Here is a 22,737-nt window from a genome sequence, read left to right on the forward strand (position 1 = left end):
ACCCAAACCACTCTATAATTCAATAAGACCCCAAAAAAAAATCCAGTCTGGGGCTTAAATACAACTTCAGGTATAGCCACTCCATCTCAGTGACTCCCAGAGAGGATGATCTCTTTCAAGATCTGCTGGAATAACAACAGGGTGCCAGGATGCTCTGATCATAAAATTCAAAACAGGGAAAAGATGATAAAAAAATTACCTAACAGCAAGAAGCATGTGAAATACCACGAGATCCTGCTGCTCCCTGGACTATCCCCAATTCCTGTAATAGATTTATCTCATGGAAACCATTCAAAAAGTCACAACTGCCAGGACAGAAATATGGACCTAAAGAAAAACATGACAGGGAAAGAAAACAGTGGCTGAAGGGGAATTTGGGAGAGCTGATCTACAAACAAGTCCTGAGGGCTCCGATAAGGCTCTCCTGAAAGGTGCTCAGCTGTATCCCACATCCAGCCCCATGGGTTTCAGGGGTTGCCTTGCCTGTTGATCCATTAATGTTGTGTTTCTGCTGCAGTTAGCACTGATTCCAAAGCTGTGAGTTCCTGTGACAAGTCAGTGATTTATCTTGGTGCTCATCACCTGAGGGCTCCTGAGGACCTCGCGCCAGGCTGCGACAGGGAGCGATGGACAGGAAGGGCTCTGGGCAGGCCCTGCAGACCAGCCAGTGAACACACGGGGAATTTTGCTGCTGTGGTCACTTAGGGCATGAATTATGTCCAGCCTTTAACACAGATGATGGTGTCTGATGCAACAAGGACTTTGGACTCAGCACATAAAAACCTGTTCATAAATTGCTCAGTGCCCCTTCTTGCAAAGTCGCTACAACTCCAAGGTGTAAGAGAACAGCATAAAATTCACACTGATCCCTTCAATTCTTTTTTAAGCATCTTTAAATGCAGATTTTTTTTTCCTGCTATACATCTTACTTTTTATAGTTAAAAGTAATTTTAAAGCAAAAAAGAACATAAACAATATACACTGACTCTTGACACTCCATTGCTTTTTTAAACTAGAATAATAAAAATTTGCAAATGAACAAAAGAGTGGGAGGAAGATATCTGATTTACAATGTTTTTGAGATAAAGAACACTATAAAAAAAGATCAATGTGAATAATAAAGCATTGTTAACTGAGTCATGACATTTCTATTCTCAGTGAAGATTTGAACAGTAGAGCTCTGCAAATGAGCACCTTGTGCCATTTTCAAAGTGGGAGGAAGACATATAATTATAATTTTTAAAGTGAAGAGAATTTTAAAAAAATCTCTGTGAAAAAGTTTATTGAAAAACATATCGACATATCAATATGACATAAATTACTTTAATTTTATTAAACTGGGAGGGGGGGAAAACCTCTTTTTGAAGACTGGCTGCAGAAAGCATTCCTTGAAAAGAATTTTCTTTATTAAAAACTCTTTGCTAAGATGAAACAGCACTGAATGTCAGCACTACCGTATATTTATTCTGTAACTCTTCCAACAGCCAAGATCTATAAAAGAAACATATTTTCAAAACAGTTTTAACCTCCATTGTCTTGATCATTCGTATTAACATTTTTCATGTCACCTATTGAAATCCCTTAAAGGAACCTTTTATTCAGTCAAAATTAATGAAGCCATTTTCTTAAACAGCCTCCAAAAAGTAAAAAGGACGTAATGTTGTGCATTTTATTTGACATACGTTTTCTGCCATTTCACTTATTTCTGTGATGAGAGCAATACTTCATATTTATGCTATCAAGTCTGCAGAGAAAAGTGATTTTGAGAGAGAAGAAAACCAACTCTGCTCTTGCTGTGTGTGCAATTTAAATCCACAGCGAAAATACAGCATTGATCAGATTACTCCAATTGAGTCATTTAGTGCTTTGGCATTCCTGAAGTTAGGGCCCAGCTGTGAAATCATAGTTGGGGCCAAACATTGCTGTTAGGTGAGTGCACATGGCTCCCATTTTCTTCAAAGGGAATGACACACATGGCCAATATTTAGCTTTCACCTCTTCCATTCTTTAGCTAGCAAAGCCAGAACCAGTGGAGTATATGCAGGCAATTTAACCGAATTAAGAATACAATCAAGATTTTCCAGGACTTACTAGTGATTTGGGATATATAATTCAATACACATCAAAACACAGATGCTCAGCATATTCTGAAAATCAGGCCATCTCAAATGTCTTGCTTCAAGCAGGTAAAACCATAAATTACTCTGAATATTTTGGCTATTGGATCCTAACAAACTGGGTGTAGTACACTTCTTCAAAATTATAAACTCCAATTTCTGGCTTGGCTAGGATGCCTGGGAGAATTACAACATCCCAACCCATTTTTGTTCCTGTGCTGGCACACAGTCCTCCCCTGCCATTACCATTACAGGACTTGTACACAGTGCAGGTGCCCTTCTGCAGCAGGTGACCCCTAGGGAAAGTCCAGCTCCTGGCTCTGCAGGTCCCCTGGGATGCACTGAGCTGCTGGGATGGCCCAAAAGACCTTATAGCTAAGTGCCATGGAGAGAAAAAAGGATGCAACCCAAAAAGCTGCCCCATGCTGCATGCAGATCTTCATTTCAACTCAAGGTCAAGTGGAAAACTTTTCTACCATCCTTGCTGACTCTCCTCTTCACTTTCTCCTGACTCCATCTGTTCCTCACCCATCTCCTTCGTTCCGCACTCGCCTCCCTCTTCTTCCTGTGTCCATCTGTTCCCTCCTTCCTCGACACAAGTTGGGGAAGGGAAGTAAATTCAGTCATTCACTGAACAGATTTCAAGATGAACCCCCTCCCTCTCCAGTTCTAACTTCATTCATCATGGTAAAAATTATAATGAATAGAAATGTTGAAGGTGAAAATTTATTAGGGATTGTGTTGCTTTCTTATATGAAAAGCAGTTAAAGCGGCATATAAACATTGGCTTCATTCATTTTTTCTTAATATATGGCATAATTAGTGAGAAATATTAGTGGAAGTGCTTGCTATGCAGTCCATCAACACATGCCTGTCAGAGCTTAGGATCTGGGCCAAAAGTTTTTGCCAGTCCTGTGATAGATTTACAATAAGCCTATAGAAGGCTTTACAGTTAGCTGGGTCACTAATTCATGAAGTTACAATGTATGCAATGAGGTCAAAAATTCACTATTGATAAAATACCCCCTCCCGGGATTGCACCATTAGCTTTGTTACTGCAACAGCAAAATAAAGTAAACCCAAAGCTCCTGTGAATTACCAGTCCATCATCGTAAATCAGTAGTGAAGCACTTGCACGAGTTCATGATGTCATCTGAAGCCCGGGATATATTTATAGCCTTGTGTACTATTTCCTGTTTCCTCATGACAAAAATAAACAGTCTCCAAATCCCCTGCATCCTTCTGCCTGAGCTCAGCAAAATGTAATGGGCACGAATCTCTGAAAGGCCCTGTGATATATGGGTCTGGAGCAGCTCCCTTCTGATGGGCCATGGCGCCCGCGCTCCCTCTGGCCTCTCCATGTGGGCAACAGCAGTTGCCATGCAGTTTGCTCCATCTGCTGCACTCACTGCTGGGATAGTCCCACACCCCTTCCTACTTTGCCTCCCTGACACTTGGAGAGAGAAGAAAAGGAGATTTAAGCCTCCAGGCCTTAGGCATGGAGTGAACAGCCTGGCAGGCGCATCTGAGGTGGAGCAGCTCAGCATTGCTCCGTGTGGGGACCTGGGCTTGCCACTGCAGGGACCTTGGGCATCTTGTCCACCAAGACTCACAAGCCATGAAGCTTGGAGTTTGAGCTTGAATTTCCTCCCTCCTCCTTTACTCATGATTTGGGATCCTCATTTAAGGTTTCTGAGGTGTTTGGGCATTGATGATGCCCCACATTTCATCTCAGACCTCCCAGCTCTCAAATTTTCTGTACCTACCTGAATTGCCGTGTTTGCTGTGATCCTCTTCACCTCTTCTTGAAACTTTCTGTCTTGGCAGTTTATTTTTTGCTTCCTTTCCTGAAAAGAGACAGAGGATAACACAAACAGCACCCCATGCCATGTAACCTCCCTCAGCAATGAAGCTTCTGTTTGACAGATTTGTTTCTGTTTGACCTCCGACCAACAACTCCAGAAGTCAATGACTGTCACTAAGTGGCTGAGGGTGATAGCTGTGACAAACCACATTCATTTGACACTTATCCCTCTTCAATTTTGTTTTCTTCTCTCCACCAAGACCGTCGCACCAGCTCCCTTCCTCTACTGGCCCTCCCTGGAGTGACATCGAGCAGTGAGGACCATCCAGGTAAGCTGCTGTCCCCATGCATGCAGAGATACTCCCTCCCTGGCAGACCATTATATCCCTTAAATGATCAAGAAAAAGTGTTTTGTTTTTCTTTGGCTTTTGCCTTTTTGAAGGACTGCTGTCAAACCCTGAGGTTTGGGTTCCATGGTTCTATGAGAACCAAGTGTGCTCAGATCAAGCCTTCATACGTACAAGTTTTCATCCATCAGGTCAGATGCAGCTCTGCCTGTGTCATCTGGGGGCAGAATGGACATGGCACACAGCTCTTCCAGTGATGAGCATGTTCTACATTAAACAGACAGGTAGCGACAGCAGGGCACGGGATAATGAATGCTGCACTCATACACCAACATGCCTCAGGGGAAAATTAAAAAGTTACAGGTCCTAAACTGCTACAGTTTTCCATGCAGTTTAGCATTAACCCTTGGGACTCCTTGATACAGGGGTGTGAGACAAAGGGCCACTGCCAGGATGGATCTGGAATAAATGCCAGCATTGAGTAGAGCCACAGGCTTCCTTATCCTCTGCTTGTAAAATGTGGATGAGCCCTAGGAGGGTCAGAGATCAATTCCCCTTCTCCTTCAGTGGAGTCTCCTCCTAAACAGCTGCTCCAAGAGCTGCTTTGGATTACCTGCATTGCTGCAGTCCCTGTTTAGCAGAACACAGCACCTCTTAAACCCTCTGTCCCTTATCAAAAATAGACTTAGAGCCCTTGTACACCTCTATACTAAATCTAATTTCAGAAGCATGCAGGGAAACTGCAGACTCCTCTTCTCCAGGGCTGCAAGATGCTGGTTTGTGCCTAAAGCCAGTGAAGAGAAATAGAGGTCAGGGGACATACTGCAAATGCCAGTCTTGGTATCACTGCTCCTCCCCATTAACCAGAGGGATCTGGGGCTGGCATCAGTGGAAAGTAAGTGATTTACTTTGTGCTTTCATGAATTTAGACACTTGTAGTCAGCCATGTGAATTGCCCAACTCCAAAAAGAAAAAAGAAATTCCATGTGAGTATTGAGACTATCTTTAATACAAACATGGGTGAACAATCCCAGTCTTCTACTGCAACAGCCAAGGCGAGTCCCAGCTTCCCCATGTGAAGAAGAAAGTTGCCACTTCATACTATTTAAAAATGGCACATTGTGGGGGTGTACCTTTAGCAGCCTCTGCCTAACAGTCTAACACTGAATAATCTGAGATTTCTTCATCATGATACACTTATTTTTCCCTATAAGTTCACTTCAGCGGTTGATTTCTATATGTTAAAAACACAGACATATGTGGACATCGTAGGCTGAACACAGGCTCTTGAAAGAGAGTTGCAAAGTTTGACCCTCATCCCATTTCTAATTGTAATTTGGGATTTTTTATATTCTCATTTAACAGTAATCATAAATACTATGAGTGGTATATAATGTATTTTTAAAGCCTATTTGGTGACATCTTTTTGTTCCAAACTCTCAACCTACTACTGTTCCATCCACCAAAAACTATAATAGGAAAAAAAAAAGTGCTAACCACCTTTTTTTTTCTGCTGGTCTAGCACAATCTTTATTTCTTCAGACACTTTGTGCAAACATTAAATTGATAAAAGACATAACGTAGATGGACCCACAGCTGAACTGAAGGTAATTGCATAAAAATGAAATGGAGACCTATAATTGTACAATGCTTTAGCCTCTCCTGCAGTGTTTTCTGGAAGCAAGGATCTCGCTTGTCATAGCAAGTTGCTTGTTACAGTGATTGCGTGAAGACTTGATCTAGCTGTACAAGACAAGTATAACATTACTGAAAGGGAGCTTTTCAAACTAAGAGTCTGACACTAAAATGTACTGTATTTTCCAAGATGTAGTATGCTTTAACAAACAGAAGAGTCCCTGAGTGACAGCTTTTGTTACCCTTTTGTTTGATGGTGCTGTATTGAAAAATTCAGGTTATGTCTATGCCTTTCTATTTCTGGTTTTGATTTCTCTTCAACAGCACTTCAAGAATAAAAATTGACTCCAAGTATGAATAGTAGAAGTCGGTGGATACAGTAAATGTCAGTCTGGCATTTACTGATTACTTCTGTCAGACTTTTTTTTCAGTCTCGCTTCTTGAATGCTTAAATGCATTCTGTGGGCCATTGTATTGCTGCAGAATTGGGGAACTCAACAAATACACCATGAATTAAAACATACCTAGTTTACATTTTTGGGCAGATTTTGAAAGTGGAAAATAATAGTTATTCTTGCCTAAGCCTTTTGATCTGCTCTGTGTGTATCCAAAGGCTCAGCCTGGGTGTAGCTCTCAGTGTGAACAAACAGGACCCATTTGTGATATTGGCTAACAGGTAGGGCTTGTGTCTTTTGGACTCACAAAACAATTCTACTTATCTCTCAAATCCTTGCTTCCCCTCTTCAAGCCTTATGGTTGCACTGTTTTTTCACTCACCCTGCAATCCATCCATCCCATCCACATTTCCTCCTCTCTCTGCAAGGATACTGGGAGAACAGCTGCAGTCTCATCAAGGTTTCACTCTCTGTCAGCCTTTCCTTGGCTTTTCCTTAACATGGGTCAGAAGTCAAAGGTACATAAAAACCAAGAGATATGCAGGGCCTCTCTTCAGACTCCTTGCAGGCAAGTGCAGTTGAACCACTTCAGACCACTTACTGTTCTTCTTAGAAAGTAGCATTTGCACAACTGAGGTGTTTGTAAAGATTGATTTTCTGTATATAGCTCAAGAGCAAGCATATCACAAGATTTAAGTGAGATAAAAAGTGAGGCTGTGCTTGATGTGAGGTGCAGGAGTTAATCAGCTGTAGATAAGAGCTGATGAGGTATTATCATCCCCGCCATGGAGAGAATGACTGTGTTTCTTGGCCACTTGATCACTTCAGAGATCGAGTGAAACTATATATCAACCCATGTTTATCTGTGCCTGAGGAGTTCTTCAAGAATAAATTGAACTCAGAACTCTTCTTAACCTTTCCCCTAGTTGGGGCTTAAAATTAAGCTCTCCCTCTGGTTTTTGAGCTGCCTCTCTGGCACGCTGACAGCATGAGAAGTATCCCATCTCCTAGTTGACTTCCAGGCCAACAACGCAAGTGGGGATGAAGTTATGAAATAAGGAATCTGGATGCTAAACAGAGACCATCTGGCTGTCTTTGCTACAGGATTATAAACCACGGTGAGCTGGCACATCTGCATCCAGGTACCGCCCACGTGCACAGTGTTGGCTGTTAATTTAGGGAAACAAAGATGCAGCTGAAAAATAACAAGATAATTGTTTTGCCTTCTTTTATGTCACAAACTGAAGTTAGGATATCAAAGTCTAAATAGACGTCAACTGAGGCAATAGTTCTGTTTTCTTTCCAAACCTGATCCCACCCACTGGAAGTGAATTATTACTTAGCCTCTAAGTCCTCTGGGTTTAAGAGAAAACCTTAGAAGGCAAGTTCACAAATACCTTTACTATGAATAAACCTCAGTAAAGAGACTGAAATCATTAGGTGAGAAGGGTTAGGCCTTGGAAGTAAACAACTGTAGGTTTGAAAATTCTGCATATGTTATTCTCTCAGATCTCTGCCTTGGTATCACAGTCTTTTTTTTCCTAATCCCACCAGATAACCAGCTTACAAATGAAAAACACACAGATGAAAAGCCTATGAAAGGTATTGTTATGAGTTCTGTCGCAGAATTCAGCATCACAGACACTTCATCAAAGGGTACCAAAAATGAGAAGAAATTGTCAGATGCAAGCAGATCATCCATTGCTTCCCTGGAGAAATGCAGAGAATTCTCTTACATTGAAGATGATGCATCAGTACATCAGAGAGACAGTGACGGTATGTTTTATAAAACAGATCACATTTGAGCTGATTTCTAAATAATGCCCACTGCAAAAGAACTATGTATAACCAACTCGAAATTAAATGTTGAACAGGAGGTTCAAGAACATCGCCAAAAGCAATGTTAAGTTGCCCTGCAGACATTTGTGTGATAGATGAGAATTTCTAGAAGATGATCTTAAATTGTCAGTGATACTAAAGTCATAGAAGAGGAGCTTAGAGCTTATTGTGCCACAGAGCATTTGTACTTTAGCAATGAGAGTTTGCACAGAGGCACCAGTGTCAGTATCAGATAAATCTATTCCTGGTAATTCCAGTGGATGTTAAAAAAAGGCTCTGTGAAGTATTTCAGAAGTTTCTTTTGAGTGCCTTTTGCAATAATGGATTAGTGTGTTATATCCAATGGAGCTGGTATCTGTCGTGCATATCATTTGACAATTCCTAAATTAAGCATATCTAAATAGAGATCAACACAATAAAGTGCCCTGTTCTCCAAGAATCATTAACATCTCTATTGTGTCACAGATCCTTAAAAAGGGATGTCTATGATACATCTATTGGAATATGCTTAATTTCAGAGAAGGATCTGAAGTATTTATTTTATTTAGGGAACTTGTCCTCTTGTCCTGACACTTCCTATTTTTAAGTTTGAGGTCTCTCACAACCACTACTGGCACACAGGTGTGTACCATATGATGCAAATAACAGATTTCATTCTCCTTAAAAAAGCTAAATGTGAAGGAAATTAACAACAACAACAAAAAAACCCAATCTGTGCTTAATTAATAATGTTAAGGGCTGGATAGAAGCCAAGAAAACCAAAGGAAGACAGATTTGTGGTTGTCATTGCATACTCAGCTCACTCCACTCTGACAACTTACTGCTTATTCCACATACACAAGGCCAAATCCTGTTTGCTCAGAGAACCTCTGAAGGCAGAGCAATAGATGAGGAAATTGGTGACTATTTTGTTCCCAGGGCTCAGACAAGAGCAAATACAACACTCATAGGTCTCACCAAGGATGACCAGAAAGGCTTCAGCAATCTTTGGACCAGGGTTGTTCAGAGCATCATCTGTGTGAGCAGATGCCACCAAACAAGGAAAACTTAGAGATGAGGCATGCTAGAAAAATTATTATAAATTCTTCTTTTGTGCTAATTAATCTAGTAATGTAGAGAAGGAGAGCTGAGGTCACTGTTCTCACTGAGATAAACGCAGTAAAGCCGTTTGGCAAACAGCAGGGAAAACAGAGGGGAAAACAAGAGATTGCATCTTCTTTTATGCAGTTTGTGGCTAATTTATTTTCAAATATATAAATGAATGCATAGGAATGGATGTCTAATTGCTAATATCTATTATTTATATACATTACCCCACTTAAAACAGGACCAAAAAGCCTCACACATGCAGATTTTTTGAAATGTGTTACATCCATTATCACAGTTCATGGTGTGTGCTCTGATGGGAATTTAAAAGCATCTTTACTGCACATCACAGAGTCTGTGCTGAAACATTACTTTATTATTAAAATCTTGTGCTTTTTGTGTGCTCTCTTTCCTGGATGAAGCCCTAAGAATCATATCTATTCTCTCCAGATTACATAAGCACCATTATGGTTAACATATTCAGGGGAAAAAAACTGTTATTAAAAAATGGATCTTTGGAGAGGGAGAAAAAAATCGCCAAATCCTTAATTGAGACATAACTTTGAATTCTGTCTCTCACATCTATGTATAGGAAAGAAATTTCATAAACATAAGAGATCTAAAAAGAATAGTCTTAATTACAGCAAGAACTACTGGATAAAATGATTACATTTTCTACAGTGTAAATTTCATACAATTAAATACAGTGGTGTCACCTTATTAACTGTTTCAATTTTATAATTATTTCAGTTCATTTAGCTAGGAAAAAATATAAGCATGAACTTACTGAGTATTACCAAAATCTAGTCATTCTTATTTGACAGAACTGACTTAGAAGTTAGTTGTGCTTGTCTGAACCTAAATAGATCTTGACATATTTAAATAAGTATTAAAATTGATAACATTGGTGATGATATGCCATTTAGAAAGAAGTTCAGTCATATGCTATTTGTTCTTGCTACCTTGTCTTTTTAATAAAGAAGCTGGAATGATTTTTTTTTAAATTTTGTTTTTTCATCAAGAAAGCTTTCTAAAAAAAATAGCATAATTCTGGAAACTTCCTGGCAGTGAACTTCATGTTACGTGAGCTAGAAAATGCCACAACAGAACCAATGCAGTTGAATGAGTTCACAGTTAGTCATCCTAGGGCAAGAAATGTGGTTATAACCATATGCTTTCCTGAAAGAAGCAATGAAAAGACATTCATATTGTTGAAGGCATTTTTCCTTTCCAAAAACAAGAAGGAACAAAAAAAAAACACAAAAAAGAAAAGGTCTGGGTCTGTGCTCCAAGTGGATTCACACAGTTGGAATCTCACACCTGCTGCACCCAAGCAGCCTCCCCAGATGCTGGAGGCTGGAGTTAATTAGTTGATTTTGGGAGGGCACAAACATAGCACAGAGCTTTAGTCATGGTGACCAAGTTTTCAAGAATATTCACTGGCTCCAGACACGCATCCTACATAATCTATTTTCCAAACTTTTGTCTCCTTTGAAAAACTGACATTTGTGAACAAAAAGGTGAGAACCCTGTTTGGTGGGGAGTTGGGAGGACCCTGAGCTGAGACACACTGCCCTCTCTGAATGCTCTTCTCCAGGCCTGCTCTCCCTCCCTGTCCTTGGCAGTCTTTAAACATTTTTAGTGCAAACTCTTGTGAAAATGAAAATAAACTCCAGTGTCACCTGTGCTGGTGTCATGTTTCCTCAGCCCCACAGAACACCTCACTCACTGCCCCACTACAGAATGGGGGTAACAGAAGGGTAAAAGGAAGAAAACTCATGAGATTACATAAATACAGTGTAATGGGACAATGTAGTGGTTTTACACGGGAGGAAGAAAAAAAAATATATATTATATATAAATAAAAATAGGAATATACAAAACAAGGTATTTACATTGCAATTGCTCACCACTCACCAACTGATGCCTAGTCAGTTATCTGAGCAGAAACCCCTGCTTGTTTTCTGCCTAATTTATATTGATGCTATATGGTCTGGACTATCCTTCTAGCCAGCTGGGGTCAGCTGTCCTGGCTGTGTCCCCTCCCAGCTTCTTGTGCCTCTTCAGCCTCCTTGCTGTCTGGGCATGAGAAGATAAAATTTGGTTTAAAGAGCTTGTTCTTCTGCATTTCACTGCCACAGAATATTTCCATTCAAATTCTTTTCATACAGATGTTGTTTTTCCAGAGCAATTAAAATAGAAAAGAAACTTTTCACTTGTCTCTATGGAAGTAGTTATCATCAATGTGTTTTTAGCCCACTCCCTCACCTCTGGCCTAAAACCGGGCAATCCCATCTCACAGTTGTTCTTACATCTCCCTGCTTTTCCTTTCTCTTAGATGAATGCGCCACACTTATCCTGGCCTGCTTGTTCTGCCAGTTTTGGGACTTTCTTATAATGCTGCCTGATACCTGTGAACATTGGCTGACAGATACCTGTTGTCCATCCAATAGATATTACCAGACCTCCGACGAAGACCACGGCAGCAACGACTGCAACTGTGACTGTGACATTGATTGCAGCCTCTTTGAGTCCTGCCACGAGACCGGGGAGTGCCTGGAGCTGGCCATGGAGATCTCAGAAGTCTGCTATCGCTGATAGGAAAAAAATTGACAAAGTTCCTCAAAACTACCCGACAGATTACAAAGGAGATTTTTTTTTTTTCCTGAATATTAATCATAACCAGAGGTTTTGTCAATGAGGACTATGTGCATCTTGTTGCTCCCTCCCTGGAGGTCTCTGTGTTGGCATGATATCACAAACTGCTGAAACCAATAAAGGACAAAAAGGGGTCTTCTCTGCCATAGATGACAACAGAATTCCTAAGTGCCAAGTGTGCTCGCTGCTTTACCCACTGTCAATCCAAGCTTTTATAAACCTTTAATTGCTTTAAACACTGATTTCACCAGTCATAAACACAGAACAAATTAGGACATTATTTTAGGACTGATATATATGTTAGTTCATCTTCCTAATGGATTCATACCTAAACATGTATTACACATTGTTGGTTATTATTAATAATTTATGATACAGCATCATTTTATAATTAAAAATTTATTTATTCAATCTCTTAAAACACTCTTATATGCCCAGTATAGGTAGAAAAAAAAATTAAATGAATTAGAAACCATACTACTGGTAATTACAGCAAATGTCACTGAAAATCTCCAGTGAATTTCGTTGAGGAAGCATTTTCACAGGGTACTGCAATTCGACAGTGTATTAATGTGCTGGCCCATGGTTATGTAACAACATGTTATGCCTATTGTTCATTAGTTATAGGAAAGGGCTTCTCAAGTGTAATTAGCCTAAATGGGAATTGACTGCACACTTCCAGAGGAGAATTACCCCATAGATAGCCAGTAACTCCTTTGCTTGATTTTCATTTGTAAGACTTTTGCAAGAAACAGAATATTCCCACCTATTCCAGTGCAAACAGGCATCTCCACCTGTGCACAAAAGATTACAGAATGACAGTATCCATCCTGGTTGTGCTTTCAAATTCCTTCTATCTCTTTTCTGATGGCAGGTTTGATTAATAAAAAGGAAATGCATGTTGCACATTACACATATGACAACAAAAGCATGTAAATTCAGCTGCCTGAGGGTGCAGAACACAGGTATTGAGCACAGAGGAAAATACAGAATTGCTTGCTCACATTAGACATTTATAGACTAACACCAAAGTCAGTGTTTGCTATGTATAAGCACTAAAATTTCTCCCAAAAACCCCACTGATCTCAGTGCAGAAATGCCTGTGGAATCCCAAACAAGGATCCTGGGTAAGATGCTGGAATATTAAGCCTTTCTTAAACCATTGAAGCTGCTTGTTTATTAATCAGAGTAGTCCTGGTGCACAAACATTCAATGGGGGAAAAAAATCATGTGTATATCCTTTCCTTATCCCCCTTCTGGAAAACTCATGCTTTCAAAAAAAAAAAAAAACCAGAAAGCCAGAAGCAGAACCACTAACAACCTTTTTCCAGGTGTCTTACAAAGCCTGGTGACCAGAAGACAGCAAACCTCAGCAATGCAGCGAGCAGCCCAGAACACCTCATTTCTCTGCTCCTTCCAGGACATTGGTGGGGAATAGAAGAGATTTCCTTATCTTACATTGCCCCATTGTGAGCTGGAGTCGCCTAAAGGAGCTAATTAGTCCTTCATCACCACATCAGTCCCAGCCTGCTGGCTGGGTCTGGACCCAGACCCCACAGCACAACCCACTGCCATCCAGGAGGCACTGGTTTGGGTGACCCACCCCAGGATGGGCAATGCTGAGTTTTAATGCTTCAATTTGCATTCTCACACAGAATTTTCATCTTAAATCTTCCAAAGTTAAGCTAAACTCTCACTTCTACATACCAGGCCACAGAGGCTTGGATCATTCTATCCTTTGTACCACAGGCTGTCCTTGACAAAGCATCATGTGGGTATTTATGAATAAAAACTCTGACCCAAGGCATTTAGGAGTCAGAAAAGAGGGAAGTTTGTTCCACATACCATTTCCTAGAGAAGCACCAATAAAGATGTACCTTGGCAGTCCTTGCTCTTGATGCCAGTCTCCAAAATGGGGGATTTCATGTGCCATGGCTGGACAGAGCCCAAGAGGGGAAACCAGAGGGTGGCATACGCCAAAATGTTGTCACTGAGGGAATCAGAATTGAGGACTTTCCCTTTCATGCCAGGATGTCTTGTTCCAGTTCTGAGTCTGCAAGAAAAAACACATTGACCTCGCCAGTGTAACTCATGGCAAGTGAAGTCTCATTCAGCTGTGGAACTGGACTGGGGGCTTTTGGGACAAATGTGGAATTTTTTCCAACTTTTTTCCTAGAAATCATTATTCAAACGTTTTGGGTTTTTTTTTTTTGGTTTTGTAATCCATAGGTTGGCATACTGAGGTCATGGCTACTACAGGGCACAGATAAGGTTAAAGACAGAATTACCATAGCCATGATTAGACAGGATGTCCCAGCAATATGATGGGAATCACACTGGGATATATTGAGAGCTGCTGTTGGTAGTGTTTTAAATAATGCAGCAATATCTCCTTACCTGAAGTGTACATAGGCACACTGCTCAGTTTCCTGCTTTAAGGAAGAAGATTTTTTGAGACCTTTTTGAGCAATGAAACCTTGAAAAAACATGTTTTTTCATACAACACAATAGAATCAGCAGCTTATGATAACTTTGTTTTCTGTCTTAAAGCTGGTAATTGCGATATTGTACTTTCATGACACGTAGGAACACTTAAACATATTGACACCAGAGAAAGTCAGTCAGACTTTCCCATTAACTATTCCAGAAACTCTTTGAAAAGCCATCCTATTCCCACACTAAATTGACTTCTGGTGCAGAAAAACACCCATTTATCAGATCTGAACATGGGCAGACATTCCAGTGAAGCCGAAGCACTTGGAACAATTCGAGGCTGGCTCTGTGTTTTTTATTTACTGGGAATGAAGGTCTGGGTGCTGGAGTAGGAGGCGTTTGGGTGGATGGCTGCTGGGAACATGTTGGACTCAGCTGTGCTCCCGGGGAGATGTCAGCGCGTGGAACCAGCTCCTGAGAACAACAAATAGAAGTTCCCGTTTTGCAATCGGGAACAGCGCTCCGACACGACGCCTCTCCCCAGCACCAGAAATGCACTGACAGATTGCCTGGGGGAAGAGAGAGACAGAGAGAATAACGGAGAGCTGCACTGCTACCTTCCACAGGAAAGGACCATGGGATGCTCTCTAAGGATCTCCTCTTGGAAATGACCCAGCAGTCTCATCCTTGAGACAAAAATGTCTTTTCACCTCCTTTCACTCTGTTCTCAGAACACAATACGGATTAGGATGTAAACTGTAGGGGAACTGATGTTTGATAATATTGGAAAAGACTCTGGGGGCTTCCAAAAATCTAAAGTTCAGTTGTCTCAAAGGATATTAAGTTCTCTGACTGACCATGAGCACTTCCATAATGTCGTTCTGGTGCCTTACTCTCCATGTACAATGAATCCAATTAATCCCCTATATGTAGGGCTGGCAAAAATTATCCCATGTACATCCCCAAATATAGGGATGAAATATATTCCATTATTTCATTTGACTTTCCTCAGCTTCCTAAAGCACTTTGATCATTCATATTCTCTCAAGAAATCATCAACTAGAACAACAAACATCTTCCAAATGTCCAGAAAATTCACAACTCTGCCTTAATTCCAGTGCTGCTTAGGGATTCAGGCTGAGTGCTACAGCTGAGCTCTAGAAGACTTTGGTTCTCAGGAAGAAAGCAAAATATGGGAACAATTAAGATGTTTGCAATTGTATTTCTCCAATTTTGCTTGTACAGTACCAAAGAAAGTTCAAGAGTGTCAGACTAAGAATGTATGTATCTATTAAATTTTTCTTTTAATTATATGAAATGGGTGGTTCCATTTCATCTGTTTGGGTTCTCTTAAATGCAAGGTAAGTTTCCTATTATGCAAGAAAATGAGTTTACCAAGCAGACTGGGATTTCCAGGCACTGCTCCGCTATAATTCACTGTAACTGAGCATTAATCATGATTAATAATCTATCATTTCTGTGGTTTAGGAAAATAAAAAGGAGTACTTTATTGAGAAAGTGCCCTTTCTCTTAGCATACTTCATATAATTGCACAATGGAACAATTCTAGGGAATTCATTATTCTGCTGGTAATGATCTAGATTTCCTTAACATTGCACACGAATGGGATTCGTTGCCATCTGATGGATGTTCCATGGCCTGTACAAAATGAGTTGGTGGGTGCAAGCCAATTCATAATGGATGTGTGCCCATATCACAGAAAACACCATTATAATTGGTACCCTTAGGAAAAATGCCAAGGTCTGAGTGTAAACAGAGCACTTTCTGTCCCAAGAGCTCGCGCTTCCGTGGTCAGAGTTGAAGCACAACAGAATGAGCAATGCTGAACTGCATCTGCTGCCTCTGTAAAGGGCTTTGCTCTCCTGAGGCAGCACTTGGCATCTTGGACCCTCTGTGAAATAAGAAGAAAACTCACTCTGAAGAGCCACACTTGTGCTTCTTCCCCCACCATCACTAAAGTCACCGTGGGGGTTGTGCAGGTATAAAATGTAGAGGAGACAGTCATTGCTACAGTCCATAATTTGTTCTCTAAGTGTATCCAGAAAAAAAAAATATTGTCGCTAAATGAGAAGTGTTTGTTCACCAATCCTCATTTGAAATCTGAAAAATCTTTCTAGAGGAAATGCTGAAAGTCATTGACTTACCATCTCCTAGTGCTTTCCAGTAGGAGACACCATTTTAGTGGTATTGAAGAGGGATCAGGGACTTCCAACAGAGAAGTTCATAGGTCACTGGAGTACATTGCTTATAAAATAAAGAGAGAAGAATGAAGATATCTCATGGACATTCTATTGATGGCCTGCATGAACAGAGCAGCTTAAGCAGCAAAGTAATATTGGAAAAGTCTTCTTCCTTATTAGAGAATCCTGCAAATCAATCAGTCATTCACATGCCCACACCACAGTATATTGGAATGACCATGGTACAAAGAGAGAAAAAAAATCCCCACCTTATCCAAATGCATGAAAAAATCACCATCAGTGTCATTAAAATGCAGACTCAATTTATATTGCCAGTTTTGCCATGCTTCCTACAAAGTAAAAAATAATGCCAGAGAGCAGTGAGGAAAATATTATTAGATCAACTGTATAAAAAGCATGAATGATTCCATTAGCGAGCACAGCTGAGAAAAGACAGGATTTAAATCAAATCTAAATATGATAAGATTATACAGCCAAAGTGACATGTCCATTTTAGAAAACATACAGAAGAAGCAAAACAAAAGCAGAATTTGGGTTTTATGCCATAAAACATGTTCCAGCTCACACAACATTTAAAAACCTGATGGAAGCATCCTGTCAGCTAGGCAATTTTATACTGTATTTGTTCTAGGTGAGTCACAAATGTGCAGATAATTTAGAAGAACACTCTTTGTTCATCTCTCTTGCAGTGTATTTGCATCATTCTTCCCTTCAGAGAGTAACACCCGGTACAGTCATCACACAAACCCTTCCAATGGAACAGCAAAGCTGCCCACAGAACCACAATTCCACTTCCTAAAATCTTTTGGGGTATTGTAACCTGGTGTTGCTCCACGTGGAAGGTGAAGCAAAGTGTACCAAATTTTGGTGTTGAGTGGGACAACCAGTAGTTTAAAATAAATGGATCAGGTTTTCTAATGTGTTCTCTTTTGTAACAGGAGAGTTCAGCCTCCACTTCATGAGGCTTTTCATCAAAAATACATGAAAAAAATCTTTCTCCAAGAAGCATTTTTTGGATGCTACTGTGTCAAAATAAGTTCTCTTATATATGTATATGGAGAGAGAGAAAGAGAGAGGTAAAGGATGAAGAGGCAGGAAGAGATGGAGTATCTTAAGAGTAATGTAACTGAGAGCAGTTGTTCCTCACTTGTGCTCTCTGATTGCTCTGTGAAGTTTTTTCTTGTCAGGCTAATCCTTGTGATTTCTGCTGCACCGGAGGCAAATGAGCCATGGGATGAAAGCAGGATGAGCCTTTGCCCCAGGCCTCAAAGATTTCTGATTCCTCATGTGCTGCCCACTCCTGTCCTTGTTTACATCCAGGTGGTCTCTCTGAAATAAGTTTTATTTGCAAGGGATTTCACCACAGTTCCAAATCAGGAGTGGAGAAGGACACACATCAGTATTCATCTTCTCAAAGATATAATCAAATATTAATCCATTTTAAACCCCTTGATTTTACTATGCATTTCAATTTTTCCTGTAATCTATAACCCGTACACACCATAAAGTCATCACTGAGAGGGGAAGGTGGAAAAATCCAGCTACCTTTCCAAATGGAAATCAGAATATATATTTTTAGCTACATTAAGCCAACTGCATGCAGCTCTGCACACTTATGTAATTCCCACATAAAAATAATCCATAATATTCCAGAGGAACAAATCCAATTCTTAGTCATATAAATTTTCATATAAGTCCATCAAAACCTATTCCAAAAATGTCTCAGTCTTTTTGAGTGCTAGAGTTGGAACAAAAGAGCGAGTCCTTTAAAATGCCTTTGGAGCTTCCAGGGATGTTAAATCTAATTGCCCTTAGCATAGCACGGATCCACAAAGGTTTAAGTCATGGAAAATGTATTTTACCTTTATACAAGGTATACTATGCAAAGTTTATCGTGGCACAGTAAAGTCGTGTCTAACTTGCTTCGTGCAAATTTCAGACAGAAAGAAATTAACCTTTGATGCTTCACTTTGACTAACCAGGACAGAAAAATGTGTCTTCTCACTGCAGACACACAATATTGTATTAAATGATATGACACAGCATGGTATGATATGATAAAATATCCATTTGTGCACTTGGGTCTATATGTGCACGTAGAAATCCATATTTAAACTCACAGATATTTATAGCAAGGTCTCTATGTTCCAAGAAACAAGAAAGGATGGAGAGTAGGCAAAGATTAATAGTGATAGAAACCTTCTTAAGACAAAGCCAGAACCAACACTATTTGTTAATACCCTTAGAAGCTGTATAATCATCCCAGCTGAGCCTGAGGATAAATTTTCCAGTGAAAGGGTTGTTCATGACAGAGGGATCATTTACTAAAGCAGCACCATGGGTGTTGGGAAATGCTCATTTCCCTGGAGAGTTCCACAGGGCTTTGCCACCCCACAGAAAGAGGAATAACCCAGGCCCTTTCCTGTCAGCCTGGAAAGTCCTGAAGACTCAGGTCAACCTTCTGTTAAATTTCATGAAAATATTAAATAATAACTAGAAGAAAAACCTTCCTTTTTTGTTCCAGAAAAAGCTCTCTTTGACAATCCTCCTGCATGAGATCTTTAATTTTCTAAAATCTATCTGAACAAATATTTTTCCCCAACCTTCAGAATCTCTGGTGGAATAAACTGCTCTGGTTTTGCCCATAATAGCTCTGTCACAACCCCTGTTTATAGGAGTAACTACATCTGAGCCAGAGAGCTCATAACTTTACAGACAAAAGAGGGAACAATACAAGTCAGCACAGGCTGCCATGGGAAAGCAGAACAAAGGGACCAAGGACGGATTTTTTTTCCCCTCAGAGAACTTTATTTCTCAGCTAGAAACCTGATCTGCAGCAAGGGGAGCCAAGGGACAGGCCGTGTGTATAGCACAGCCAAGGATGCCATTCCCTCAGCTCAGTCCCCCAGAGCACTCAACACTCCTAAGCTACATCTGCTCTATAAAGGCCCAAGAAAACTTAGGCAGCCTTAAAAAAAAAAAAAAAAAAAAAATTTGCAATGGCACGTCTTCTTAACCAGCATCATGGAAAAGTCATGCTGCTCTGCATATAGCCTTCAGGATTGTGTCTGTAACACTTGAAATGCTGCCCAAGTCTGGCTCCGCTCGCGCTAACAGGTACTCTGTGTGCTTCTGCATCTTTTCCTACAAGCAAATGTTGCAACTTTCCCATTGCGACAGCTGTAAGAGGCATTCACTTTACTCTGTTTTTCCTTAACACTCCCGATTCCTTTTATATCTAGTTGGGAATACACTCAAGCGCTAATGGCACTTGTTCAGCCATCCAGGGAAGGCGCAGCGTCGCCTTCCTAGCTATTTGTATTTCTTCATTTTGGCAATCTGAACTTTGCCAAGATCCAAATGCCTGATATTTAACTTAGATTACTCTCTCTTAAGGTCAGAAGGCACCAGTAATATTATCTGGCAGCACAAAATCGGCATCTACTTGGAGAAAGGAGGCTTTAAATCAATCATTCCTGCCTCTTACTCATGTAAGTGAGAGGATTCCAGGTGCCAGGTTATTAAGTTACCACTGACAGATGAGACAGGTGATAGACCTGCACCCCTATGCTATCACTGCTAGTTTGGTAACCTCAAGGGATGTGGCTCCTGCTGCACGATGAGGATCTACAGCTGCTGGTGTTTGCTGATTGCTCAGCACAGGCTCCTGCTGCCACTGCCTGATGGAAAAGTCCCAAGGGGACGAGCAGAAATATACCTCTTAAGGTTCCAAAGACACTGTTTCATGGAAAAGGACCTGTCTGGGATTTCAGACCATAAGCACTTTCAGCAGTCAGTCCAATGGGGTGGTTCAAAGCATAGGGAACAGCACCAGTGCAGCCCTGCACAGTGGAAAATAGCCCAAACCACCTTGTGAGCCACTTCCAGATCTTTGAACCCATGTGGAGAAAGTGGCTTGAGCGGGATGAGAGGAAATGGCATTAAAAGCCCTACAAAAGCCATTGGTAAGGCAAAGCCAGCAGAGCTGCAGGGGAGCTAAAGGAGTGTGGCGACAGCCAAAAATTTCCGAAACTCCTTCAGCAACCAGGAGAGAGACAAACCACCACCCAGGCGGGTCTGACATCAGGGTTTTGAAGAGGAGCCTTCAAAGTTTTTTTTTTTTTTCCATGAGGCTCCTTTTCGTGAGGCAGGGCACAGCAAATACTCCATTTAAGGCTTCCGTGGAGTAGAACCAGAAATATCCAGCCTTGCAAATATCCTCCCCAGCCAAGCGCGGAGCCGAGACATGCAAAATGAGCGCCCGTCAGCTCCGTGCCAGCGCAACAGAAGGCAGAAGTGCTTCAAGGAACTTGTGACAGGTTCTCTGGATGCACCAATTCGAGATGGGCCAATCCCTGCTTGAAATGTGCAAACTCTCACACTCCTTGGCATGACCGCACAGCCAAAATGCACATTTTTTAAAAGGATTTAAAGAAAACACGACCAAAGGGACAGGAACGTGGAAGAATTTGGCAATGGGGAGCAGATGCTTCCTAGGGAGGAGACAGGACTTAGTTTGAAAAAGGTTTGAGGGAAACTTTATATATAGAAGTTGAATGAAGTTGCTGAAATTTGTTTTATGGGAGAATGTCTAACTTACAGGGAGGACTGCACCCTAAACAGTCACACCTAGGAAAGCAACTGTGTGGAGATTCACTCGGGGGAGTGAGGCAACTTAAATGGTATAAATATCAGGGTTCTGGTTTACCTACAGCAGCTGCTGCTGGCAGCCACTGCCACCAGCCATCATGACCCAGGTTAGCCAGGTTTTGTCATCACTGCTCTTTAACAACCCCTCTGGAACCCCAGGGGTGACGTATCTGGAATGGCTGCAGCCAGAGGGAGAGCTGGCATGTGGGGCTGGAGTGGGAAAGAGAGAGGGGGGATCAAAATACATTTAAGGCACAAACAAGAAGAGCAGAGATTCAAGATGAACTCCAAAGTTGCTGGCAAGGAAGAGAAGAAACATGACCAGCAGTCATGAGGAGGGAGGTGGTACAGTCCAGGCTTCCTCCTGGCTATTGGGATACAGATTTTTGTTGAAATTTGCCTGAGAACTCTAATGGTGCCAAGCACAAAATGGAAAGAAAAGGAAGGACAGGCTGACTTGGGAGGGATGAAGTTTCCTACCTGAGACAAATACCAGGTTTGAGGGAAAATGTCCCAGGATAGAATAGAAAGTCCTACAAGAGAGAGAAGAGAAAGAGCATGAATATTCTCTGTTATTGCAATAAAAAAGGGTTTGCAACCATAGGCAATTCTGAAATACTTTATTCCAAAAGGACTACAGTTACATTTTGAGCTGAGCCTTTGCATCCTTCTGTTAAAAAAAAAAAAAAAAAAAAAAATTTGAGGTTGTCTGGGATTCAGCCCTTTTCATACTGGCGCTAATTTTATTTTTCAGGCCGAACAAGATCACTCCTCATTCACATTTTAGGGCCTCCTTATAAAATTAGCCTGGGAAAGCAAGACAATTGGACTGAAAACTTTGGACTTGCCTCAGCTTTGGGACACTGTAAAAAACCTTATGTTTCCCTGGAAATACTCCCCATTTGACCAAACTAAACCTGCTCTATTTCCACTAAGTGTCACAAGACCGTACCTCCGTCCAGCGGGACCAGAAAATTTCCTTCCTATAAAGCTGGTTTTAAAGACCAGCTGCACTCTTGAGGCTCCAGCACAGCCTGCAGCCTCCAGCACACCCCATGCCAGAAACCAGCCTCTCTACAGACTCACAAAGGCTGTAAAATATCTTGTGCAGCGTGGAGGAAAAAAACTAAAAAATGCCAAGGAGCTTTGCCAAACACTTTCTGCTCCCTCACATATGTGCCAAATGCTTTGCAGCCTTTTGGGGGGGTCCTCAGACCCTCATGGGTGAGCCCAGATCTGTCCTTTGCAGAGAACAGCTGATTTTGAGCTAGCTATTACCCTCCACTCCTGCAAACTGGCATCCTCAGGCTGCAGGGAGGGTTCCTGCTGGTGACTGCCAGGCAGGATGTGGTTCTCCACATCAGCAGGGGATGCAGAGGATGGACAAGCATCCCGAAGGCATGGGATGGATGGTCTCAGCCATCCCACGACCACAGGGTTGTCCCTTCCCAGGTCCTGCCCTCATCCCTCACCTCGTGCAGGTATCAGCACAGGATTTGCCCTGGTAAAGAGATCCAGGAACAATCACTTCTGACTTGGGCCTGACTTTTG

The 22,737-nt window shown here is 41.2% G+C and overlaps 1 protein-coding gene and 1 long non-coding RNA gene across 3 annotated transcripts in view; one reads left to right on the plus strand and one right to left on the minus strand.

The window, feature by feature from the left end:
• MDFIC2 (MyoD family inhibitor domain containing 2) overlaps positions 1 to 12,042 on the plus strand; it is a 42,509-nt gene extending 30,467 nt beyond the window's left edge. Inside the window, exons 3-5 of the mRNA XM_071439356.1 lie at positions 4,182 to 4,250; positions 7,853 to 8,074; positions 11,562 to 12,042. Of these exons, the coding sequence (XP_071295457.1) occupies positions 4,182 to 4,250; positions 7,853 to 8,074; positions 11,562 to 11,821 (551 nt within the window). The 3' untranslated portion in view covers positions 11,822 to 12,042. The remainder of the gene's footprint in view (positions 1 to 4,181; positions 4,251 to 7,852; positions 8,075 to 11,561) is intronic.
• On the minus strand, positions 1,122 to 16,835 carry LOC139595766 (uncharacterized). 2 transcript variants are annotated; one of them, XR_011681127.1, is made up of 6 exons: positions 16,480 to 16,835; positions 13,759 to 13,934; positions 11,659 to 11,817; positions 11,141 to 11,302; positions 3,884 to 3,964; positions 1,122 to 2,702 (listed from the first exon to the last, which is right to left on the minus strand). It is a non-coding gene; the product is annotated as an uncharacterized lncRNA (long non-coding RNA). The 2 variants fall into 2 exon arrangements; XR_011681128.1 differs by lacking the exons at positions 11,141 to 11,302; positions 16,480 to 16,835 and having other exon boundaries at positions 13,759 to 13,868.
• Between the last annotated feature and the right edge of the window lie 5,902 nt (positions 16,836 to 22,737).

Source organism: Agelaius tricolor, unplaced genomic scaffold (genome assembly GCF_023055355.1).
Source record: "Agelaius tricolor isolate 1412-34295 unplaced genomic scaffold, bAgeTri1.0.p SCAF_14, whole genome shotgun sequence".
Classification (NCBI taxonomy): domain Eukaryota; kingdom Metazoa; phylum Chordata; class Aves; order Passeriformes; family Icteridae; genus Agelaius; species Agelaius tricolor.